Source organism: Hydra viridissima, unplaced genomic scaffold, assembly GCF_058129835.1.
Source record: "Hydra viridissima isolate aposymbiotic clone 2 unplaced genomic scaffold, HvirCarnegie_v1 scaffold_7, whole genome shotgun sequence".
NCBI classification, from domain to species: Eukaryota; Metazoa; Cnidaria; class Hydrozoa; order Anthoathecata; family Hydridae; genus Hydra; species Hydra viridissima.
The window spans coordinates 1,921,789-1,932,961 of record NW_028324306.1 but is presented as its reverse complement, the minus strand read 5'-3'; the positions used below and the strand labels follow the sequence as shown (position 1 = coordinate 1,932,961).

At 27.0% G+C, this 11,173-nt stretch overlaps 1 protein-coding gene across 3 annotated transcripts in view; it reads right to left on the bottom strand.

Moving 5' to 3' along the window:
* LOC145184785 (dynein axonemal heavy chain 3-like) overlaps nucleotides 1–11,173 on the bottom strand; it is a 63,206-nt gene that overhangs the window by 28,228 nt on the left and 23,805 nt on the right. Inside the window, exons 9-29 of one of the 3 annotated variants that reach the window (XM_090092839.1) lie at nucleotides 9,933–10,058; nucleotides 9,555–9,750; nucleotides 9,301–9,354; nucleotides 9,090–9,215; nucleotides 8,822–8,958; nucleotides 8,601–8,706; nucleotides 8,289–8,467; nucleotides 8,017–8,201; nucleotides 7,709–7,832; nucleotides 5,709–5,775; nucleotides 5,437–5,523; nucleotides 5,095–5,239; nucleotides 4,043–4,254; nucleotides 3,618–3,709; nucleotides 3,378–3,492; nucleotides 3,028–3,198; nucleotides 2,628–2,753; nucleotides 2,298–2,434; nucleotides 1,972–2,173; nucleotides 1,517–1,648; nucleotides 655–844 (exon numbers count right to left, since the gene is read on the bottom strand). In XM_090092839.1, the coding sequence (XP_089948965.1) occupies nucleotides 655–844; nucleotides 1,517–1,648; nucleotides 1,972–2,173; nucleotides 2,298–2,434; nucleotides 2,628–2,753; nucleotides 3,028–3,198; nucleotides 3,378–3,492; nucleotides 3,618–3,709; nucleotides 4,043–4,254; nucleotides 5,095–5,239; nucleotides 5,437–5,523; nucleotides 5,709–5,775; nucleotides 7,709–7,832; nucleotides 8,017–8,201; nucleotides 8,289–8,467; nucleotides 8,601–8,706; nucleotides 8,822–8,958; nucleotides 9,090–9,215; nucleotides 9,301–9,354; nucleotides 9,555–9,750; nucleotides 9,933–10,058 (2,909 nt within the window). Of the gene's footprint in view, nucleotides 1–654; nucleotides 845–1,516; nucleotides 1,649–1,971; nucleotides 2,174–2,297; nucleotides 2,435–2,571; nucleotides 2,754–3,027; nucleotides 3,199–3,377; nucleotides 3,493–3,617; nucleotides 3,710–4,042; nucleotides 4,255–5,094; nucleotides 5,240–5,436; nucleotides 5,524–5,708; nucleotides 5,776–7,708; nucleotides 7,833–8,016; nucleotides 8,202–8,288; nucleotides 8,468–8,600; nucleotides 8,707–8,821; nucleotides 8,959–9,089; nucleotides 9,216–9,300; nucleotides 9,355–9,554; nucleotides 9,751–9,932; nucleotides 10,059–11,173 lie in introns of those variants that run through there. The other 2 variants (XM_090092840.1, XM_090092841.1) reach the window with 2 other exon arrangements.

Here is an 11,173-nt window from a genome sequence, read left to right as displayed (position 1 = left end):
AATCACCAAATTTAAACCCCATTGAGCACATTTGAGAAGAACTGGATAATTCAAAGAGCTGAAATTAAAAACAAAAATGAATTGAAGGAATGTCTTCATTTCTTTAAAAACTGTAACATGAGATTTAGTTTTGTCAATGTCAAGATGTCTTCAAAAAGTTTTCGATTCCAAAGGATATCCAGAAAAATTTTAATTAACTATACTGCTATATGAACATCATACATAAGTAAAATATTAATGTATAAACGCTTTATTCCTATGCCTTTATTACATTATATTTTAGAAATCTGTATTCATATTGCTTTCAAATATAAACTTTAATGCAAAATCTTGACACTATTATCTTTAGATTTTTATCATTTACACATTTATTTTTTTCAAGGATGTCTTTGTGTACAACAGTTTTGAAAGAATTCATTGAATGCACAAACACTTACTTCTGCCACTTTATATCAGGAGTACGTTAATATTAGGATTATATTTCAGTTAATTTAAAACTTATTTATATTATATCAATTTGTAACTAACAATTTTTACTAACTTGAAACATGTTTTAATAACATTTTCAAACAAATAAATTTAAAATTAAAATTTCAAAAACTGAAATAACACAATAAAATGCTCACAAAAATAAAAGCAATAATTTGTTTTTACCATGAACATCGATAACTACTAAAGCACCAAGAGTAAGTCGCACTCCTTTTTCTAACTTCCCTCGTACAAGCTCTACAAGTTTGTTAATTTGATTATTGGACTTATTAAGATAGCTGAAAAGAGCATTAGGTTTGAGTATTGCTTCACTAACTTCTGCTGTCCAATAAATACTACTAACTGCAATTACTACCTGAATATAGTTTTAAAAAAAAATTAAATGAAAGATGAATTTAGGAAGTGTAAATTCTACTTCATATTACTGGCACAATATTTAGCATAAAATTAATAACATTTTGAGGAGAAATAATTTGCATTTGCATACTCTATGAACGACTATTGTTATAAAATTGTTAATACTGCTGACTTTTATTTAAACCACGATCAAGGTTTAATTATGCAATGTTCAAATAACACATGTGTCTAAAGCACTAAATTACTTTTTATCATTTTTGAATTATCAAGCTCTACTAATTTGTCAAATCATAGCTGATTTACAACTGCAACCAGCACAGAGTCAAAAAAGAGTAAAGATGATGCAAAGATGATTATTTACTTTTTCTTGAGCATTAATCAAGATTAAAAGTCAACAATCAAATACTTTGAAGATGAAGAATGTAAAAACAGAGCATTTCAGCATGTACTGAAATAGTGTGCTTATACTGGTAAAGTTGAATACTGAAGGAATTCAGGTCCATAACTCTCTGCATTGAACAGGGCTTAAATGTCAATAATTTCTACATTCTGTTACATAACTTCAAATTACAACTTCTACCAACAAACCATTTTGTTAAATATTTTCAGGATACACAAGAACACCCCTTTAAAAGAAAAATAATTTAAAGCTCCCCAGACAACAACTCACCTGCCCTGGCCAATCTTGTACCCATTTATCACGAGATGTTAAGGGATATGCTTTAAGAGCATTATCTGCAACCTTTTGTAAACTCAATATCATAATACTTTCAACTTGTAAAAGCCATTTCTCTACCATGCCCTGTGGAATCAAATAAGTATATAATTGTAAGAATGATATATTTTCAGGGTATTAAAAAGAACATATCTACATTATTCAAATGTAGAAAATTGCAATAAGAATAATGACAGTCCGTTAAAGTTACATTTTTTCATAATCTATCATGTCAAAATTAATTTAATAGCAACTTCTCTAAATAGTCAAAGTATGACTTGACATAATGACCAAAAGTCTGAATTTGAATGTTTTACTTCGCCTTTTAGCAATTCAGTTTTATTTATCAACTTTTTTAATTTAACAGTTGAATAGCAGACAATCATAGTTGTTTAAAAGAAAATACAAACCTTTGCTTGAGCAGGTACAATAATTTCTGAAAAAGAAACTACTTCTTTCTCAGCACTTATCATAGCGACAATTTCTTGATTCTCAGTAAACTTAAGCTTAGATATGCCTTCAAAACATTTTTTTAAATGTGGTTGAACACGATGAGGATCTTTAGTTTCAGACAGAATTTCCAAAAGTTCATCATTTGATAGGAAGAAAAATCTGTAATTTTGGTCAACTTAACATTATATAAGTTAGGAAGAAAAACAGCTTCTTAAAATTAAATCAAAAAAAGTAAATCAAACAACACAAGAATACTAAAATTGATTTTTTAATTAAGATGTACCTGGGAAAGAAAAGTTGTTTTTGCTCAAGATAAGCATTAAGTCCTTTTTGAATCTCGTCTAAAAGATGATTTGCTTCAACAAATCTTGCTAACATATTTGGTTGATTGGTACATACAAGTACATGAGGGTCAACAACCTAAAAAACATTTCTTTCAATTACTTAAATGAAAATATTTTTTTACTTTTCATTTTTTAATATATTTTTGTATAATTGCTATGAAAATGAAAAAGCAAAGCAACAGCTTATAAAAAGTGTTTACTTATACCACCGACCTCTTAACCTTTAAGCAAAATATTGTAGAGAATAGGATTGTGCAAACAATTTTTACCGCAGATATCATTATATCCCTCCAATAACCATTCACAATTTTAAATTTTTCCCCTTCCTTTGGCATCTGCATCATGATATCTTCTGAACTGAAGATTGGCTCCAAATACATCCATGTAGCTTGGCACTAAAAATAAAAGGTTTTAGAAAATTTATAAAAATTTTGATATTATTTTTTACAAACTGAAAAATATTATCTATAATTTTTATCAAAAACAAAAAACTTAAATTCTTCCATATTCAAAGAGTGTATGAATTTAAAATATTTTAAATAATCATAACTGAAAAAAAGAATAACTAAAGAAAAACATTTAATAATAAACTTTTATCAATAAACTTATATCAAAGTATAAAAATATAGTTAAAATATATACTAAAATATCATTAAAAAATGTAAATACCTTAAGCCAGTTATCAAGAATATCCTGAATCATTACAAGATGTTCTCTCCAAACTCTTATTTCAGTCTCAAAAGGTTTGATGAAGGGAGAACCACTCATGGTTTGAGACTTGATTATGTGATCATCAAGTAACAACTGTACCTCATCTACAGCTGAAAGAACTGAAACACCCTAAAAAAAAACACACACACACGCAAAATAAAGTAAAAAATGTTATGGTCATATCCTCAAAAAACAAACTTTAGTTGAAACTAACATTTTTTAAAAACATTTTTGCAAATACAAATATACAAATATCATAAACTGCTAAAAAAACTTTGTGAAAAAAATCATATTTATTAATAACTAACAGAATCTCTGTAAAGTGAAAATTCAAACATCATTTCTCCCCACTCATTTTTCATCTTTTCAATTGCTTTTTCAATGGAGTACTCTTTGCTGGCTGTGCTACTTATTTCATCAAGCCTAATCAAGTTGAAAAAAATCAGTTAATTTATTAACATTTTTAATGTTAACAAATTAACTGATTTGTCTAATTTATTAAGAACTTTTACATCTGCCTTACAATAATAATACAAACTAAATTTTACTCAGGAAGAAACTTCAGTAGCCCTGCATCAATGATTTCAGCAAGTGATGTCTCATTGTCAGGCTTTAAATCAGTACCAACAATTTTGCTGATCTAAGAAAAATTACCATTCTAAATCAGCATTAAACTTTAAATAAAGACTTTAAATAAATTCAAACTGCAATGTTATTTTTAAATGTTCATACTTAAAAGCTTATTAATTAAAATACAAACAAATTTTACTATCAGAAAACAATATGACACCAATGTGAAAATTATTTTTTCATATCATTTACTACTCAACTTGTGAAAATTACAACTTCTGATCATAAGCATAATTTTTGAAACATAAGCAAAATTATTTTGATGACAAGAATTGTTATAAAAAAAAGTTCTATAACCGTTGAAATTTTTTTCTGTAAAGTGGAACATTTTAAATTTACTCACTAACTCCCAATGACGATCTCGAAGTCCAGGTTTGCAAATTGAACTCAATAGAGGAAGGTTAGGTTTAAATTTTTCTATCTTGAACTTAATGCTTTCAGCAATACGACGTGGCCCAGGAATTTCTGAGAAAGTTTTTGACAATTTGAACATTGTTCGCCACATTGTAGTAATCTCTTCTTCAACTTTTTCAGCATCTATCTCTCTAAATGAACCTGTTAAAGAGAAAAAAAACTTCTAAAATAAATTGCAAACTACCCATATTTATCCCATTTCAATGTTTAATAGATAATTTCACTCAAATAATAATATTTATACCAAAACTACTCAGTGCTTTCAAACAAAATACTCAAGAATTTAAGAATTAGGATTTTTTTTAGTTTATAGCTTTATTCAAAGTACCATAAAAATGAAACCAAATAAAGAAATTTTTTATTAGAAAGAAATATTGTTTTTAACAAATCTTGCATAAAATTAAAAAGATAATTTTAACAAAAATCTATATGGAACAAAATTTTACAAGAGCTTTGTTTTTCCTATTTATTACTTAAAACCTACAATCATGACTAAAACTTAATTGCTTCTATTTTTCCATTTACCAAGCAATTCTCTCCATAATTATTTTAACTGATGCTAACTCCCTACTTCTAGGAGTCAGAATTAAAGCCAGAATCTAATATATGCATATGCACCTACGTTTTCCCAACTTAAAAATTATCATGCTGTATTGAAGAAATTGGTTTTTCCAAGATTTTCATTAAAACTTCTAATAAGTTTACAATAACTATCCCTTAGATCCACTTATACTTGAAGTTTTAATACAAGAACATTCCCCTACCTGGCGGTTTTCTAGGCCTATTGGACATTGAATTTCACTCATCTTGTTACAAACTTTTATAGCATATCTGACACAAATCTTAGAAACTGAATATATTCTGGCTATTTTTGTACTGCTAAGTCAAAATTTATGCTTTATGTCTTCATTATCTTTTCACTTACTTACTTTACTTAACACTTTTTTACCCATTTTTCCATTGGAAATAAACAAAACTTACAATTCAGCCAATTATTATGTGCATTTGTAAACTGCAATGCAGTATTCCACAGTTTTTCATAAGGCTCTTTGTTTGTTAATATGGTTTGCAGGATTGGATACTGTGTGACTTCCCATCCAAGTAGATCTTCCTCCTTGCTTAGACACTGTTTAAAATATACAATTTATTGTTGACATTAAAATGTATTTTAATCTATTATAGCAGTCTCACATTGACAGAATGTTACATGTTAGTAAGAGAGTTTCTTTTATCATTTAACAAAATTCAGGTGAAATATGCATGCTTTTTAATTCCTTTAAAACATTAATTTCCACTATGCTTTACAAAAGAATTTGCACCTACCTCAACTTCTTTTCTTGCCTCTTCAATATGATGACTGATTTCATTAAGCTTTTGTACATTTCTATTGATTTCCTCTGAATTTAATAACTTAACACAAAAAAACACTACATAACAAAACTTACAGTTTTAAAACCTGTATATATTTTCAACTGCATAGTTGAGAAAACAGAATATAGCAACATAAATTTTGGATACTGTTAAAAAGGAACATTAAAAAAACGATGACTTTAAAGTTATTTTTTTAGCTAATTTTTCAAAAAAAAGCTCCTTACTTCTTTCTTTTTAAAAAGGTCAATTTCTTTGTTATATGACTCTAGCATTTCCTTTAAAACAGTCACCCTTAAATAAAATGTCAACAAATTATTAACATTTTTAAGAAATATTCAAATAACTCCCTAAATATATTCAAATTATGTAATTGTAGGCCTGAAAATAAAAGTTAGCCATTAGTTAACTCCTGGCTGAACTAGAAGTTTTTTCCGATAGATTTGTATTTTTGTGCTATATATATATATATATATATATATATATATATATATATATATATATATATATATATATATATATATATTTGCTTCATCAAAAGAAAAATTACTAAAGATTGGTAGGAACCACTAATATCTAAAAATGAGAAAATGAAAAATTGTGATAATTTTAAAAAAGTAAAATGCCTGCAAAAATTTATGATTTGTATTGTACTTAATTTTTTGTGTGTAAATCTACTGTAATGTGATATTCTATCACCAAAAAATAAAAAATATACTGCAATGGAAGTAAAAAAGTTTTTGGCGTATACAAATATTGCAATTGCGTCTTCATTAAGCATAATGACAGCTACAACAGCAGCAAAAAAACTTCTACACCAACCCTGAAAAAAACTCAGTATCAAAAAATGCATTCTTAGCAAGTTTGATACCTATATTTAAAAATAGTAACAAAAAGGAAATTTTTTGTTAATATTATTAAGTATACCTGTCAATTTTTGATAAACATGAAAAACACCAAATTACTTTTATGTCATAAATGCTTAAGTTAGGCTTCTAAAATTCAACCTAATTTTCTTTTTAAAAGCACTATCTTAGTAATGTGAAGCTGACAGTTCTTTGTGGATAACACATATTCAAACACAGAAGTTCCATTAAATTAGCACTTGCATTCTCAGTTTACAAAACCTATTCTCAAACTAATATTGCACTTCAGCTGATTACAAAAAGTTTCAGAGGAATTTACTAAAGTAGAACTTGAACAAAATGCTTTTAAAGTTTTTATTTTATAATGATTTACCATTTATCTTTCATTCCCTCTTAAGAATGAGTTTGCAGATGTTATTACTTGTACTTTACTAAAATTGACTATGAATCTGAAGATGAAGTGGAGGCTCTTTTCATCAACCTTTATAAAAGTTTAGATATAGAGGTTGGTTAAAGGGATATGCTGATGGCACTAAAGACATGGAGTCTGACAATAATGTAATTTAAAAATTGTATTACTAGTTTGATATATATACTTAAGGATCCTAAATTATATGGCGTGTCAATAAATTGCTAGAGACAAGAAAATTCTTAAAGAATAAAGAATTTTTTCAAAAGAATTGTTGTCACACTAATCATACATTCCTGGAATTTTTAAAAAAATTACCTAACAATGGAAGAAGTGAGAAGAAAAAGTAAAGGATGTGGCAACAAACTGACCAACTTAAACAACAATAACAATGAAGAATTTTGATTTGAAGGTGTTGATAACAAAAAAGATTATTGTTGCTCTTCTGAAACAGATTACTAAAAGCATGCAGACTTTTTTCAAATAGTTTTCATTTATCTACACATCATTTGCTTTTTACAAACTTATGTATATTTTTAGTCTAATTCTTAACAAATTGAAAAACTCAAATTTATTTTAGCAGTGAGAAATCAAAATAAACAGTTACATTGAATTCCTTTTATTAATGACTTTAAAAGTTGCAAATATAGCATCTTGAAGAGTTTTTCTTTGGGCCAAATCAGTACAATATCTGCTACTTGCCTAGACAGGTATTTGAAGATTTCAGGTTAATAAAGCATTTATTAAATGGTATCCACTTGTCTGCATTTAAAAATATCAGTAAGTTGCTTTAAATATTTTTAAGTAATAAGAAATCAAATTTCAAATATGCTAGACTGGTTTTAGTTTGTGTCTTGTATCATACTTGAAAAGCTATAATTTATTTCTAGACCTGAAAGGAAGTTGAAACAGTAGTAATAATAAAACTTGAAACCCAAAAAAACACAATCACCTTTTTTTTAATTCTTGCTCTACATGACTTTTTTTTGATGAAATTCTTGATTCACTTAATTCAAATATTTTCAAAATCTTTCTGGGCCATGCAAAAAGGTCATTATTTACTTTAATATCTGATGCTACAAAAAGAAATATTAATATAACTTATTGATAAAATCTAATAAAACATCAACAAAAAGTTAATTATTTAAATAAAAATCATAGCTTTTGCTAAATAAAAATAGCAAAATAAAGCTAATTATCTTTTTTTTATAAAACATGTTTAACTTTTAAAATTTAAATTCTAAAATCAAAAGTGCATACAAGATACATCTGCATACTGAAGAAGAAATGTAATTCGTTCAGCAGCTAATTCCACTTGCTGCTGAAGTTCAGCAACTTTGACTAAACTTGCTTCTTTAACATACTTAATCAGCTCAATAATATCTTCTGTTTTGTCTGGGATTTCATGACATCTATCTGATATGAGATCATAACTAATACAAATGCTAGAAAAAAAAGTAGAGCCTGTAACTAAATAACCATTTCATCATAAAAACTAATTCACAGAACACACAGTAGAATAACAAAAGTACCTTCTATTCTTTTCCTTGTTCTGAGAAACAATAAAATTAATCATCTTTTCTGAAAGACTTGTGCAAACATTTGCTAGTTCATCGTTTAATTTCCTACAATTGATACAGAACAGGTTCATCGGTACTGTCATGCCCAAACAGGAAATTTCAAAATATAGCTTTTGATAAACTTGAATTTTCTAAAATTGAAAAAAAAAAAAAAAAAGATTTAACTTAAACTTGTATGATCTGTCAATATAATAAAAGTGTAGGGCATGATATTTAGAATGTCAATAAAAATAATAATTCTTTGTTTTAATCTAAAGTGCAAACCTTTGAAAAATCTGCAACAACATGGTGATTGGAGAGAAAACCTGACACAGAAGCTTCTGCTGTTCCATTGAATAGCTCTTTATAGAATTGATACAAATCCAAATATCTGAAAATTTAAATATAAAACAAACAAAAAAAATTTTTGATTAAACTTTTCAGATCATTTTTTTGAAAAAAAAAATGATCTGAAAAGTTTAGCATTAAGTTAAAAAAAGGCTTACTTATAAGGGCCTTTAATGTTGGAATCTAATACATTTAGTCCTCTTGCGACATACTGTTGCACACAACTTTGTTTAAAATCAACTGCATTTAAGTATAACTCTTTGTCTTTTAAATCTGGAAATAGGAGAACCTCAATCTAAAGAAAATCATGAATGAAAAATACTGGAGAAACTTATGAAAACTAAGATGCACTTAAAGCACTTTTACACTGTGTTTACAAAAATTATTAGTGAATAAAACTTAAAGATAAGAAATTTGAAGCATTACTCTAGGGATTGTTTCAGAAGCATGAACAACTTTCTCATACACCCTCACAAGTAAATCTCGGAAGTCAAGTAGTGGTGGTTTAAAAACAATATCCAAACCATTTAACATAACTTCAACTAAGAAGAGCTGAAACATTAAACATAAAGAGCAATTTCTATGTACTAATGTACTTAAATGCACACATATAATAAAGACTAGGTGCTACCATTACCGGTGGATTAATAAACTGAAGTGGCTCATAATGATCAGCAAAGTTATTCCCCTTCTAAAAATATTTCAATCATCTTCATTCATTGCCAAATATTAATCAAAAAACATTTTTCAAAATAATATACTTTAGAGTAAACTAAAATCAATCTAAAAAGTGCTTTAAAAAGGGAAATTCAATCAAAACATCTCTAAGGAAAATAAAGCATAATCAAAATCATGGTTTCGTTTTATAAAGCTTAAATACAGATTACAAACCACATATATGCTTAAGAATGATGTTAAGTCTTCTAGTGAGTTAACAACCATACTTCGCAAATGAATTGACATAACAGTAGAAACTGCAGAAAAAAACTCTTGAATAAGCTGAGCACACATTGCACCACTATTTGGAAGTAAATACTTCCAGTGGTCTTCCATATCTCGGAGTAACTGAGAGCAAGCTGGAAGCCAGCTAAAAGATCATAAAAGAATGAGTTTTAACAGTTAAGAGTATTTTATTTTCATGCTAAGAATATCTTACATAAATTTCAACTTTTTTCAGAAAATTCAGTTATTATTCAAACTAAATTTGTGCTTATTTAACTTCAGATTTCAAACTTGAAATAATTTTTTTTTTTGAAAAATAGAACTTGCACAGTTTTTAATTTCTGCCTTTCCTCTGCACAAGATTGTTCAACAAAATTTTCAAAAGACTGTAATGTTAAAGGTGCAGCTGCATTCTTTACTTTGGAAATATCAATAAATCTCCATGCTGAAAATCTGAAGAAAGAAAAAACTTATAAACTTATGAAATAGATATAAATTATACTATAAACACAAATAAATGTTATTAGAACAAACTAATAATATAACTACTAGTATCATGTAATGTAACTTAAATTAATTTGTTATATTAGGATAAATAAATGTAAGTTGTTACATCAAACAACAACTATACCCTTGCTACAAAAACACAACTTTTTTTAAAGATGTATCATATTAAACTTCTTATTTTTTATTATTACTCCTGATGAAATAGTGGGCCAGGCAATGTGCAAAACCCATATAAAAAGTTGTGTTTACGTAAAAACACTTTATAGTATTGATGGTAACATATATTTGAGAAAGAAAATCTCATAATACTTTACAACTTCTGATTTAAACTGCTTTTAGATTTTAAATTAGATCTTTACAGAAAACCTAAACAAAGCATCTTTCACATTATATCAATAGAATTGTAATGTTTTAATTAGATATTTATAATTGTATTTTTTATTTGTAGATTATTAATGGAGTATTCTGATATTTATAAACTTGTTAAAGAGAGATAAATAGACATCCAAAATCTATCTATATGTTGAGATTACCAGTTCTTTATTTAAAAATTACAGTTAATATGTTAAAATCTAGCATCAACAACTTCTCAAAAAATTTAAGGAAAAGATGGAATGACTCCTACAGATAAGCAACAGCATTTGAATAAAACATAGACATTGATTAGCAAATAAATTTATCTCTAACAACTGCTCTAGTTTGATTTTTCCAATAAAAACTTGTGTGAGAAAGTAAAATCAAAAACTGTCAGCAACATGTCTGTATCTGAAAATAAATTAATAAACTATTAGTATCTTTACAACAATACAGTGGGAAAAAGTTGCAACCTATATCTATCATACAGTAATCATCATTTAGCTAGAGAGTAAAAGAGTCTTCAAAATCAAGAGTCAACTGATTGTATTTCAAAAGTCAACTTGCAATCACTTTTAAAAGCAGTTTTGCACTTACAAAGGTACAAAAACAAGTATTACATTCAATACCTAAGTTTAATCTTATTTTAAGTTGGATTCATAAGTTAGTTTTGATAGTACTACAGGTCAAAATTTACACTTAACTCG